This window comes from Protopterus annectens, chromosome 5.part0, assembly GCF_019279795.1.
Source record: "Protopterus annectens isolate FY-2018-M chromosome 5.part0, PAN1.0, whole genome shotgun sequence".
NCBI lineage: Eukaryota > Metazoa > Chordata > Ceratodontiformes > Protopteridae > Protopterus > Protopterus annectens.
The window spans coordinates 559437940-559453243 of record NC_056735.1 but is presented as its reverse complement, the minus strand read 5'-3'; the positions used below and the strand labels follow the sequence as shown (position 1 = coordinate 559453243).

At 40.9% G+C, this 15304-nt stretch overlaps 1 protein-coding gene across 3 annotated transcripts in view; it reads right to left on the bottom strand.

The window, feature by feature from the left end:
* The window catches only part of LOC122802701 (arylsulfatase H-like), a 672840-nt gene that overhangs the window by 348759 nt on the left and 308777 nt on the right, over positions 1 to 15304 (bottom strand). For all 3 annotated transcript variants that reach the window (XM_044072448.1, XM_044072446.1, XM_044072447.1), the window contains exon 5: positions 13195 to 13317. In XM_044072448.1, the coding sequence (XP_043928383.1) occupies positions 13195 to 13317 (123 nt within the window). The remainder of the gene's footprint in view (positions 1 to 13194; positions 13318 to 15304) is intronic.

Genomic DNA, 15304 nt, shown 5'->3' with positions numbered 1-15304 from the left:
GGAAACTAATAGTTTCTTCATCTGAAGTAAAAGTAAATTTTAAAAAAGAAGTAAAAGAATTCATTACATTTATTAACTCATTTATCTGTCCATCATTAGCTTTAATAATCATAAAGATATCATCTTGATATCTTGTGTACCATGCAACTATTTGTTGGAATAAACCATTTTTAAACAGGAGAGAATGTTCCCAGAACGCCATAACTGTGTTAGCGAAAGTACCTCCACACGGGGAGCCCATCGCTATACCAGTTTGTTGCAAGTAAATTTGATCTTTAAACATAAAAAAATTATTACTTAAAACAAGATCCAATAAATTAATAAGAAGATTGATTTCTTGACCAGGATACTGTTTAAATAAAAGGAATTCCCTAACCCAGTCAAGGCCAATGTTCTGCGGGATAACCGTATATAAATTACAAACATCTGCAGTCAAGAATTGAAAATTACTATCAAATGGGATAGTGTTTAGTTTCTTTAAGACATGCCATGAATCAACGCATATCTGGGATTCGGTTTACAAAATTTCTTTTAATTTGTTATCGACCCATTTGGCGCAGGCATATGTGATTGATTGCCTGCCATCAATTATGGGTCTAAAAGTTGGATTAGTGATTCCTTTATGTAACTTAGGAACCCCGAACATGATTGGGGTAAGGGGGGGCTGGCATACTAAAATAACGATATAGTTCTAGAGAAATGCTGCCTTCAATAAATAGGTCACTTAAAATATTTTTAATTTTTGAGTATGCTTGGTTAAATTCGTTTTTGGAAATCTTTTTATAAGTTTCTGAAGACAACATTAACTTGATCCTAGTATCGTAGTCTTCTTCATGCATTTTACATAACTATAATATACTTTATTCCTTATAATTTTGTCCCTGCTAGTAATATATATCTCATTGTGGTTCATCATAAATTCACATTAATTACAATGACCACATTTAAAACTTCCTACCCTTTTCTGCCCATTTATTGTACCTCCTCTGTGATAGGAAATATTAGTTTTGGGATGAGATTCTATAATTCTTTTCACATTCCGTGCATTTTTAAACACTATTTTTGGAGCAGTCTTGTTAATATTTTCCATGTCTATAAACATGGAAAATTTGTCCCATTCATTCCTAAAAATTTCACTTATTTTAATATTGGACATATTATATTCCATGACGAAAGCTTGTTCATAGTTATCTTTAGTTTCTACTTGACTAGATGTTGTACTACCTGAATAATCCTCAATTTTCTTACCCCTCATTGGTTGGAATTTATTAACTCTACCCTTTTCTACCTCACTTCTTATCGCCTTAATAAAGGGTTTTGGATATCCTTTTTCTTCAAACATTTTTTCAAGAAGGTCACACTCTTGTATAAAATCCTCACTTGAACTAGTCATGCGACTACCCCTCACAAATTGTCCTTTGACAATATTCTTTTTACAATGTGAGGGGTGCGCACTAGTAAAGTGAAGGAAGGAATTACAAAATGTTTCCTTCCTGTAAATTTTTGTTTCAAAATCTTTTCCTGTTTTATATATTTCCACATCTAAGTAGTGTAGCCTATCTCTTGTGGCGAGATTTGGAGTTTTATTAGATGTCTATATCACACAACAGCATGAAGCTATTATAGGATGCACCACGGGGATTACTGGAAAGCTCCTTCCCCAAAGGTGTATACACAATGAATGACATCAGCAGGATTGCCAAAGTAGGCCATTTGAAATGTACTGAGTGTGACTAGCCTATAATGCATTGCTCCATACACAGACACTGAAACACATAGAACTGCCATGGCTGAGGATAGAACCCTACCCAGTTCTAAACCACACTACAGTAGTACGTAATTATGGCACATGCTACGTTAACTACTGGGCTACATTCTTCCCAGAGGTGCATTTCTAGGTGGGTGACATCTGCAGCCTTGCCAAAGTTGAGTATATGAATTGTAAGGAGTTTGAGTACCCTAAAATGCATTGCACTCTACACAGAGAGGGTCCAGCAAACACATACACACATTTGCCATAGTTGGGATTAGAACACCTACCTAACTACTTTATCACACTACAGCAGTACGCAGTTACAGGACACGCTATGGAGATTACTGGGCTATAACTTTCCCACAGGTGTATTTCTAGGTGGGTGACATCAGCAGTCTTGCCAAAATTGAACATATGAATTGTAAGGAGTGTGAGTACCCTAAAAAGCATTGCTCTCTACACACTCAGGGTCAGACACACACACACACACACACACACACACACACACACACACACTTGCCATGTCTAGGATTAGAACACCTACCTAACTACTTTATCACACTACAGCAGGCCACAGTTACAGGACACACTACTGAGATTACTGGGCTACAGCATTCCCTGAGGTGTATTTCTAGGTGGGTGACATCAGCAGCCTTGCCAAAGTTGCGTATATGAATTGTAAGGTGTGTGAGTATCCTAAAAAGCATTTCTCTCTACACACACAGGATCAGAAAGACACACACACACACTTGCCATGCTTGGGATTAGAACATCTACTGAACTACTTTATCACACTACAGCAGTACGCAATTACAGGATGCGCTATGGAAATTACTGGACCAAAACCTTCCCAGAGGTGCATTTCTAGGTGGATGACATCAGCAGTCTTGCCACAGTTAAGTATATGAATTGTATGGAGTGTGAGTACCCTAAAACACATTGCTGTCTACACAGTCAGAGAAAGACAGACACCCACACAAACACACACACAGACACACACTCATACAGTTGCCAAGTCTGGGTTAGTACTCCTACCTAACTAGTTTATCACACTACAGCAGTACGCAGTTATGGGATGCACCATGGAGATTACTGGGCTAAAACTCTCCCAAAGATTTATCTCACAATGGATGACCTCAACAGGTTTGTCATAGTATGGCTATGGGGAGGGCAGTGTGTGTGCATGGGCCATAACCCATTAATCTAGGGGCTGACACACCACATGCGGGAACACACAGGTTAATATTTCACAGGTACGTGTATACAGCTGCTGGATGACTACTTCCTTGTACAGTCATGTTGCACAGCTGGCACATGCACCACATAGTCTGTAATGCTGACGGATACTGGTGGCTAGTATCTGCAGTGAGTGATATGTGCACCTCATGTATTTGGAGGCCCTTTGGCTGTGTGCTGGATGGGCCAGGCCTGGATGGCTCCTTGTCACAGTCACCCTCTTCCTCACATTTATGTACATCTACCTTTGGCTTATTATAGTGTGTTGTCCTGACATATATATCTGTATTCCTATCCACTGTGTGTGCAAAGCATGAGTGGTGCACACAGATGAGTGTCTGCACTAACAACTACAACTGCCAGATATGTCTGGTCCACTGGTGTTTGCAGACATGGCCTTCATGTGTTTAAGTGTGTGAGCATGCCCAGTATGGCCGTCTGTATTGAATGTGTGGATCATGTCCAGGTACTTTGTGCTGCAGTGCTGACCTTTGTGTTGTACACCAACAGGAAGCATGCTGTCTCTGCAGGGTATCCATCGATCATTTGGCTTTGACTGTTACTACATTTCTGCATAGCAGGGGTGGGCATACCTGACTGTTCCTACATTTTTACATAGGAGTGGGGGCACACCTGACTGTTATTACATTACTATGAAGGATGAGGGGCACACCTGACTATTATTACATTTCTACACAGGATCGGGGGGGGGCACAACGGACTGCTATTACATTACTATGTAGGATGGGGGGGGCACACCTGTCTATTTCTACATTTCTACACAGGGTTGGGGGGCACACCTGACTGTTATTACATTATTATGTAGGATGTGGGGGGCACACGTGAAACTTGTACACATTTGCTATGGTTGTACTGATATGTCAGGTACTCCATTTTATTCTGTATCGCTAACTATTATGCTGACTAGAGGCATACAAGTGTACTACATATTGTGGCTTTGGTTGCCCTACATATTGTTTTCTGACTTCCTAACCTTCAGAACTAATATCCCACTGCCTGCCCTGCTGTGGTCTGTCTGTGTAGGCCTGGGGGGGAGGTTAACAATAGTCATCATTCAGGGGCCATGGTACAGGCTCGGTTTGAGTTTGTCTGCACCTGTCCAGCTGGCTGAGACTGTTGTTGGGTATGTGAACAGTCCTGACTGACGTGTGGGTCATATGGACACACATTGCTCAGCACATTTCCTGCAGTGGGTTTCTCACCCTGTGTAGTACTGGCTACTATGGTGACTCCAGTATCTGTTACAGATGTCATGGTGCCACTATGGGTGTCTACTGTCTACTGCCATAACATTCAGCCACCCAATTATCTTGCATGCTCACATCCATACCACAGCTACAGGTAACAACACATTCTACTCCATTTGGCAATTGGTAAATTGATTGACTTACCTTGAGGGTGTACCAGACTTGCAGATGGTGCTGGAGGGCTGCCTATGTTGGATGCACATAGTACACTCCCTATACATGGTTGAGCACAGGAAGTGTCATGTTTGGCATCCCTTTTACTGTATGTGTGAGTCAGAGAGAGGTGTCATTCCCTGGGTTCCTACTGTGTCAGAGCATGTGCTATGCATTGCCTCTTTGCCAAGGCCTGGGCATACTGGGCACGCCTCCTTCTGCCTACTGGGGCAGGCTTAGGTTGTTCCTCCTCCATGTCACTCTGTGCCTGTGCAGGCCTTGGCATTGATGGGAGCTGTGTGGTCCTGCCCCATGCTGTTCTTGCTGCAGCTGTTTCTGCAGGATCATATTGTGTAGCATAGCACATACCATAACAATTTGGGCACATGTAGCTGGTGAATACTGCAAGGCTCCACCGGATGTGCCCAGACACTGGAACCATGACCTGAGCATCCCAAACACATGGTCTATTATATGTCTGGCCTGTGCGTGTGCCTCTTTATGGTGTTGTTCAGGTGTGTGTGCATTTCTGATGGGTGTCATCAGCCACGGCTCCTGTGTGTACCTAGTACCCCCACTAGGTGACCATAGGGGATGTCCCCACTGGCAAATCTCTGGTACAGCTGTGTCAGATGCCATTTGTGGGAATCGTCATAGCTTCCAGGGCAGCCAGCACATACATTCTTTATAATGCCCTGGGCATCACATATGACCTGGCAATTGATGGAGGGGATGCTCTTGCAGTTGATGTAGGCCCTATCCTGCTCATCAAGTGGTCCTTTGATGCATAAGTGCATGCAGGCTATAGCACCCACTACCCAGATTATTCTGCTGTTTGGTGGAAGAGATGCATATTGCTGGTCAACACCTCATGGGTGTTGAGGAAAAATATATGCTCACTGGTATGTGCTGACATGGCATCCATGAACAGGTGGAACACTCTGTATGCTGATGCCTGCGAGACCTCCATGATATCCCTAGTTGTACTTTGGGAGGTACCTGTGGCTTGCATACCTAGGCCTACAAATACCTTGCTATCTACTGGAATGGGTTCCCCTCGGTCAGTTTGGTGTGACAGGTGTGGCCGGCACAGCTGAACAATTTGCTATAGGAGGTCTATGTCCACCCTATAGCTCTCCACTATCGCCAGCTCATGTAGTCCCTGGTAGGTTACCCTGGGTCTGTACACTGTTCTCCGTCTCTTCACTGTGGGTTGTTTGGCAGCATTCACATCCTCACCACCCTCAGCCTTTTGCACATGTTGTTCTATGTTGCCTGCTGCAGCCCTTCTCATTTTGTAGGTTTGTTTGTTAAGATTTCCCCGCTTGTATACACCGGTGGTGTACAGCATGGGAAATACCAGAGAGGAAGGTGTTTGCTTAGTTTATGGCAGTGTTCTGAGCTGGGCTGGACTGCTGCCTGTGTATTTGGCTGATTCTGATACATTTCACCTGCCAGCTAAGCTAGTTCTCCTTGATGACCTTCCTACTGCTGTTTCCCTTCCCATTGCCTCCCTGTTTAAGCCAATGTGCTCAAATGTGCACACTGCTGCTATTTCCTGGTTTAACTTCTTTTTTCTTCCTGTAAAACCCGGTGCATGGCACACACACCCGCTTAGGCTTTGTAAAGCCTGATAGGCATGTTTAGACACACCCCCTAGCTTATCTGTGCTAAGCTAGGAGCAAACCTGAGCCACAGGGCTCCAATTTTCTTAAAGTATGCCTGACACCCCCCCCCCATGATGTCACCTACCTCCTAGGCTTGCACCGAGCTATTCCTACTCTTACACTGTTGGGACCTGACTCACATGCTGGGGGAAATTGTCACTACCCTTCCCCTCATTTGCATGACTTGCATGGCAGAATACTGATTTTAGTTGGAATGCTTATTTTAGGTTTATTTTCTTATTTCCCCCCAATCCCGTTTGCGCGCGGCTGATCTATACTTAAACAGCCGAGATTGGCTAAAAAAAAAAAGTTGATTTTTTTTTTTTTGCAATGCCAGTGGCCATATACTTGGCTTCCTGGATTGCAATATCACCTAATTTGCATGGATTTTGCCTGCAAATGGGATGATTTGCATACAAGACCTTTGTCCGTGCGGGATTAGTGCAGGAGCTCTCGTGCATGCCCCTGCGGGCTGTTCCTGGATCGCACGGCGGACATATTGCCTGCTTGAACTCCTGCACCGATCTTGCACTCCATGCAAGCTAATGAGAATCCGGGGGAAAGTGTTAAGTACATTTGGAAATATTACTTATTTTCTTAATTACTAGGAAACAGCAATAATTCCAGTATAATGTGATATAAACCAGCACCGACAATTAACTGCCCGGCTTCCTACATTGGCATTTCGTGTCATACACCTCAATAACATGTAGGTCTCTCTCTTATAATAATGTGAACATAAATTAGAAAATATGAATAATAAATGGCAAATAGAGTTTAATTACCACTGCAGGACATTCTGACTATATAATTTCTAATGCTGCCTATTATTAGCCAGTAGGACACTTAGTTAAAGAAGCCAGACCCAAAAAAGTTCTGATAGCATGTATGCTGTTAATATATATTAATGTGAGACCAACTTAGCATCAGATAGACTTCTGCAAGTGCATTAAGATAGCGAAAACACAAGAATGAATGGTTTTGGTGCAGGATTTGTCATTCTGCCACCTAGAACAATTTGACAATCAATTCATCCACTCTCCTCATAATTAATAAATTCCATAAAATTTGCTTATGATGGGGACATGTGTAGGGCATTGTAGCAGAGAACAAATGGAATATTTATATAAATAGGACAGGACTGATGTTAACATGTCCAAACCAAACAAAATCTTCTGCAGAACAAGTGTAATTGTGTGAGGGTACTCGCCATAAGCATACATGTCAAACAGAAGGATCATATGAATGAGATTAAGTCACAGGTGAGCATCAGTTTTCTCAATGTATGTGAAAAACAAGTGGGCATCCTCAAGGATGGGATAAGGTAATATTCCAACATGGTCATCTATAGGAAGCATACCTCTCAACCTTTTAGTGCAAGAAATCTAGACAAAGCCATAAAATAATTGGTGGAGGGCAAAGGCCTAAAAATAGGGACACTGTAGAACAGTGGAAGGCATCAAAACATAAGGTCATAGTGGAGGAGGAATGCAACCTCTTGAAGAAATTAAGGGAGTGAGTAGCAGCAAATCTGTGCATAAGCACCATAGTGGCTAAGTTAAAAGAAAGGTAGGAATGTTAGTAGACTAACTCAGTGGGCTTCCAGACTCATCAAGGACAGAAGATAAGAGACTGGAGGTAAGAAAAAAGGAGTGATGTAGGAAAGAGGAGGCCATAAGTATGGAAGTGCTAAGTCCTCCAAGAGTAGACTGTGAGATTTTGAGCTTTGGAGTAGACAGAAAACCAAATTAAACTTACATTTTGCCCCATGAAGGTTTCATTCATCTGGTGTGGGATTGCATCAGAAAGGACAGAATTTTAGATGTTGCCTTAAAAAAGGACAAAAGAAGAAGGCAATCCTAAGAGCATTCAAGAGGATATGGGAAGAGAAGAATTATAAGTGAGGAAGAAAAAAAGAATGAAGGAAAGATATAATACTGAATATACATGCAAAGTCCTCAATATCCAACTGTAATCATGACTCTGCATAGTTTAGATAGGGAGGAATGGAAGAATAAAAAGACAAAGTTGATGATGTGGGATTTTAGGGACAAATCTTTATGAAATTTAGGAGAGGATTAAATATGATTAATGGTATAAACAAGCTAGTCAGGGATTTGCACAATGGTTTGAATAAAACCAAAAAGGCAGATCACAAGAAACGACCAGTTAGGTTACACAGGAAGGTGGCATCTATTATTAGACCAAATGATGGGACATATAGGAGGGGAATGAGATGGTGTGGAGGTTTAGGAGGCACAAAAGAAGAAGGCAATCTGAACTGCAGGACAGCAGAGGCACAAGCTTAAAGGAGCTTAGTAGAAGAGGTCAAGGATGGGAACAAACTCTTCTTTAGGGATCCCACATAAATAAGGAAGGAAAGTACAGATTTGGCCAAGGGAAGCAATGTTGGGAGAAAGATCATGGAATATCAGTTAAAAAAGAAACTGAAATAATGTTGTATTGTTTACAAAGCAAAGAAAGTGGAGAGTGCCATGTTGGGAAGAGACTGGACAGACTGGGAAAGCAGTGGATAGGTTAGGATATAGAGAAGAAAAAAAAAAACAAAAACAAAATCTAGCCAATGTGGTGGCAGATCCACTGTTTAAGGTACTCAAAGCATCACAACCCAATGCCAAAGGACCTGAAGACAGAAGTGCGTCTGTGATAAACCTGCAAAAGAAGACAGCATGAAAAATCTTAGAAATTAAGGACATGTTTACTTAAAGACAGAGACATGAATTGTTGTGAAAGGAATCCTGAGGGAAAGGCTGATCACTTTCAAGAGAGCATTAAAGCTCAGGATAACAGCCAATGTGAGCTTATGGCCTGATAAAGATGTCAGAGAAATCTGATCCAATCTTATGAATGAGTAACAGGAAAATTTGTTAAGGAAGTCCCAGTAGATATGGTCTACCTAAACTTCAGAAAGGCCTTTGACTTGAGCCCACATAAAGGGCCACAAGGAAAACTATAAATGTTTAGCTAGTATGAGGATTATGCAACTGTAAATCTGCATGGTTGAATGGTACAACAAAGATGATTGTGGGTACAGTGACCGTATCATGAATATGGAAAGTGACAAATGGACTACTGCAGGAACCTGGCCTGGGTCTGGTAATCCTTCATAAGTTTCTTACAGGCATATCTGAGGGAAAAAATCATGATCAACCTGTTCATTAATAACAAAATATTAGGTGCAACAGTGGAGGATAAGAGGAGTCTAAGCAAGAATATGGAAAAGCTAACCAAGTGGCTGAATGATGTCTGTTGAGATTCATTGCAAAGAAATACAAAGTGCTGCACTTGGGCTACAGTAAACCTGGTGCAAAGTATCATCTGGAGAGAGACGATGACAAGAGCACAGGAGAGGGGTTTAACAGTAGTGATCACATGTAGACTGGAGCAACAGGAGTAACTTGAAAGGGAAATGGCAGAAGCCAGCAAAATTCTGAGTTGTATCCTCAGGAGGATAGTCAAAACAAGTAGAGAATTAATAGTCCTGCTATATCAGTCCCTGGTCTAGCCACACCATAAGTAATGTGTGCAACTATGAAAGCCTTAAAAGTGTAGCATGTCAAGTTGCTGGAAGGAGTCAGGGGGTGGGGAGACAACAACAGAAAGCTGCATGAGATATAGGGGAAAGGATGACTACTAGAATGGGTTCAGAGGGAATCCTAAGAGCATTCAAGAGGATATGGGAAGAGAAGAATTATAAGTGAGGAAGAAAAAAAGAATGAAGGAAAGATATAATGCTGAATATACTTAAAAGACAGACTAGAAGGTTTACAGTCTCTTTCTGCCGTCAGTCAAATGCAGTGTAATATAATGTAATATCAATTTGTAAGACTGGGTCTAGTTTTACTAGGACTTAAATGATCATGTGCTAGGTTCATAGGCTTATAGGTGTACACTAGGCTAATGAATGCAGGGGCTTTTTAAGCCAAGCTATGCATGCCAAATGTATTTGACAAGTTTTGATGCCCAAATGTTATTTTTAAGAGGTATATGAAGTCTAGAGCTTTGGTAACCAAGCATGTGTATGCTGCTTCTGTCAAACAGAGACAAAGGTGCCAGTCCAGGGGTGAATATCCAATTCCTCCACCCACTTGTCCAAGTCACACTTGAACTGGGTTAAGGAAGAACCCTGCTTCAAATTGATTTAAAATCTTTTCCAAAGAAGGTGTAGTCTCTGAGAAACATAACCATCCTTCCAACTATCCTAGTGATATTTGGGCAGTTAAGTTAAATGGTATTTCATGCAGGGGTGACAGGGGGAGAAAAGGGTAAACTGGAGCTGAATTTGTCAACCATTAGATCTTTTATATATTCTGACACAGTGTAGGTGGCATCATATAAAATTAATTCTGCACTGCAATTGTCTTTGCAGACAAATCTAAGGAAAGCCTTATGGTTGTCCTTAACCTGGGTGGCTATTTTTATTTAAAAGTTGGTTTTATTGCACTTGATTTACCCTCTTAGTTGCTTATTTAGATTGATGGGAGAACTTTTATCTTACTGGATGTTGCACTTCTGAGTTTCTGCTATGATTTTCTTCCTTTTGTTATACAATCTGACGGATGCTGAGACTCTACCAGTGACACTTGTTTTTTTCTGAGTTTGTTCTGTGCTTATTGCTGGTAGATACAGCTGTCTCTATGCAGGCATTAACATTCTTATACAGGGTTTCTATGAACAATTACTTAAAGACAACAGTGTTCTCAGCGTATGGGGACTTGAAATTTTGCCAAATTATCTCTTAATATCAGGAAGCTTTCTTTAGAATAGTTGTAAAATGTTCCAGGGCTAGCTGGTGTCCTGGGTTTTATTTTTATTTCAAATTAAAAACTTTTATGGTTCATTCTTATCAAAAAGTATTTTATACTGGGGGGGGGCTTGGTTCTTCCATATTATTGAGGACTAGATTGAGTATGTTTGCTCCCCTCAGGGGTGAATGGGCTATCTTCCCTGAGTGTTTGTATTTAGAAAGTTCAGAAATCTCTTGGCCTGCAAGTTGGGGGTCATGTATGACTTCCAGTTTATAGCGGGGTACATAATGTCACCCAAGAAAATGGTCTTAGGTTAAATGATGAGTGTCTCCAGTAAGTTTAACTATGTGTTAGGATTTCCTGGGTTATAGAGGGGGACATGCAGCTTGCAAGGGTATGGTATGGGACTTTGCCTGTGGTAATTTGGATGTGGAGAAGTTCAAACTTGTCATACTATTTGACCATCCTTGTGGGACATTTGTTTTTGATGCATATCTAGAGACCTCCACCTTTAGTCCCTGCCTGTGTAATAGGTGGTCTTCCTGTTGAATATCCAAAGCAGATGCCTAGGAACCTGCATTCTGGTGTGGTGCAGTTTTGTCTCTCACACAAAATCTACCAATGGAGGCCTGCAGTTTTGAAGTCAATGTAATGGCCATTTTAGTTAGAAAACAGCCCTTCTATTGGCCTCTTTTATGCTATACACACCTCCTTGGAAAAAACAACACTGTGAACTGAGGTAGCATTAGAAGATAACAAAATTATGTGAGCAAGGAGGAGGTGAGCCACATTCTCTGTAGTCAGAGGAAATTAAGTTTTGGGCAGGATCTCTTGTTCAGGCCACTACAGCCTCAGTTGTCTGTCCCAAAAAGCTGGTGTCAGTAACTTTTCCCACTACAAATTTTCTAGCTTTCTCAATTTTCCCTTTTTTGTGATGTCTGGCAAAGTTATTATACTGTGTACCCTTCTCTTTAGAAAATGCAGCCGTAGGAAACGGATCATTACTTAAGTACAGGCTGATGTTCAATTGGCTAAGGCATATTTATAGTCGAAAGTGAAAGCCTTAAGTGTCCTGGTTCACTGTATTAATGTTTTTATTTAATATCTTACAATGGTAACAGTTCTAAACACCAATCACACGTCTTAGACAAAAGAAAATTGTAAATATTAGTCTTTGAGGGGGATTCTGACTTCAAAGAAAAGTTTGTTAGTAATTTTTTCTGAAGATGTCATTAGCCACTGAAAGAGAAAAGACAGTACAAATGGCTACAAAAGCAACAGGATCAATGCAGGCAAAATACTGAAGAAAGACAGATTTAGTACTTACTTTTCTTTTAGGTGAACCAAGGAACTGGCAAACAGACAGACCGCGAAGCAATACAAATGATAGCACAACTTTAGCAACAAAACTAATTGAACATGGAATGGACTTAACTCATTTTCTGATGGACTTTCATCAAATTGGCATGACAAAGTGCATAAACCCACAATCCAGGGAATGACAAATTGTCAGATATCAGAGGGAAAACTGGCATCTGCCTGCAGCTTATCCCATTCATATCACAAGGGCACTCCAGCAGTGTTCTTCATAACAGATTTATTACCAGGACCTGGCTTCTGAGTTTCAAAGACACAACAATACATTTTAGTTTTGTGTAATGGTTTCTTCATCACTCTGATTAGTTTGTTCAGTCATTCATTCATTTTCCATATGCAGTTTATTCTACGCAGGGTTGAGGAAGCATTAGAGCATTCACTTACAAACAATGAGTATAAGGCACAGAACAAATTCTGAATGGACTTTGACTTTGTTGCTGACTGACTTAAGAAATGCCTTGACATTCTCATTAAAAGATGTAAGTACTGCCTTGGTAAAGCCAGAGTGCTCTTCAGTCAAGCAGAACCAGTCAGACTACTGACCTGAGATGTCAATGCAGGTTTAACAAAAATCCCAAATAAATGTCAGTTTTGAAACTGATGTATTTTCACAGATTTGTAATTAGTGAAAACAACCTGGCTGATTTTGTAAAGTATGCAATAATAAAATTATTATAAAATACAACATTTCTCTCAAAAACTTAACATTTGACATAGTATCTGTATAACCTTTAGCTGTGCTACTTGAATTTCAGTGAATTCTTGATGTCAGTCTTCAGTAAAACTGAAGGCTTATAGCAAAGGGTGAAATAAGAACAAGCCAAGAGGCAGCTAAAATGATGTTTTGGAGAAGTATACAAGCAGGGTGCAATTACTGGAAAAATTACAGTTTACAACTACTTAATCCTTAATATGTCACTTTTAAATTGGTCTGTTTATGAGGTCCAAACAAAAGAATCCATGCATCATACCTATAAGTCCCGTTGTATAGCCCTGCTTCTGAAGAATTTTTGCAAAAGTGGTTTCATTATTAGGCAGTCCTCCTGATGCAGCATTCCATAAGATGACAGGAACAGAACTTTCTGAAGCCATACCTATGTTACACATGACAATGGCAAATACAAGTCAATGCATGATTCCAAAAAAACAGTCATTTTCTAGAGAGAAAATACAGATTGCACATTTTGGTAGACTTAGTTCTACTAAACATAGCTTGCTCCCCAAGAGCTATTACTTAATTTTGTTTATTGACTACTGGTTCATTAAACATATACTGTCTTTTTATACAGATTGCACATCTTTTTATAAACATTGTACAGTATAGCAGAGGATCTCAGTTCACACAACAGCAACTAAAATACAATAAGCCATTACAACAAAGAGAAAAACTAGAGATCAGCAAACACTGTCCCTTCTTCATACTTCAGATTACAGGATTAGTAGCTCTGGTGACCCTCAGTTATTTTAGAATCTTTGATGGGCTGATGGAGCAGAAAGGAGTAAGAGCATGCCTTTCCAGGGAGGGAGGGACATGCTTGGCATCAACCAATGAGCCATGTTGGAGGTCAGGGCTCAATAGAATCAATGTCATCTGGGTGGGATGGAAGGAACAGTGATGTCTCTATGGTCACCAGTGGAGCATGCACTCACAGTGCCCCTACCTTTGCCAGCCCAACCTACACAAGGCACAGTGTATATGAAAGTACATACAGTTGGGGACTGAGCCAGAAAATCTATAACAAGGTTGAACAATAGCTATTCTGCTAGCACTTCAGGTCAATTGTCTCAACTAAAGTTAGTCCTGCAGGTACAGCATGAGGTGATGTGTGTGACCCTGGAACAGTAGTAAGTTCCTCCCAGTAAAATTAATACTAGTGATCTGCCAGGGGTGGTAACTTGCAGTTGGGATGATTGGTTCAATAGTTAGTCACTACAGAAGAAAAAGAACTAAAAAAATGCAGGACTGATGAATGTCAAAATGAAATATTTCATGAGGTTTTGAATTACTCTTGAAGAACAGAAAAGATGCTTCAAACATACATTTATGGATTTATGTTAAGGCACTTCCATATAGCTAGCTGGTAGAGGGTAACAAGTGCAACCTGGCAATGCTTCTAGTAGCCTAACATCCATGAGTCAAAGGGCAAGCCAAGGGGTGGGGAGTTAAGTAGCCAATCATCCTTTTTATTAGAAGAGGAAGAAGACCACGGCTGGTCTTTTAAGCTCTACAGAGGATTCTTTGACTAGTGGCAAAGCAACATGTTGGTCTGATCATACAGTAGGTTTGCACTCATACCCACATCAGGGCAGCATAGTGACTCATTCCCATAATGGTATCAGACTGTGCCTGCAACCCTTGCTTTTTGCTTTTCAATTACAGAATTTTAGCAAAACAGAAGGGTAGGGAACAACTAGATCAGTAATGTTGGTGAAGGGCTATAAAAGACTATATGTCAAATTCAGTTGTAGTGAATAGCCAAACAATTCCTAGATGTCAGAAGGGTAGTTAGGGTGGGGAGAAGAGGGCAGTCCCTCCAGTACAATGTGTTATGGGAGCACAATTGGCAGATGATAATCGGCTGGTAGGGCAGAAGAGGCATTCATTTCCATACTGGCATTTCTTAATGCTAGAATGGAAAACAAATAACTTTGTTGGTTTTGGACTAAAGTACCTACTGTATGTGTTGTTTACATTTCAAAAAAGTTTTGTTCTCCTTTCGGCTGCTTCCATTAAGGGTCACCACAGCAGATCATTGGTGTCCACAAAATGAGTGGCATTAGAGTTTTACAGTGTTGAGTTGTCAGCCCAGTGCCCAACATTCCTCACAAGGCACACACATGTACTCACTCACACTTAAGGCCAATTTACAGTATCCAATCCACCTGCAACATGTCTTGGGAATGTGGGAGGAAACCATAGCACCCAAAGGAAACCCACAAGAACACGCAGACTAAACACAGAAGGCACCCCGGCTGAGAATCGAACTGGAGAACCTCTTGCTGTGAGGCGACAAAGTTAACTGCTGCACCACTGTGCCATCCTTGCATTTTTATATTAGAATAATTTTTTTTTTCTTTTTG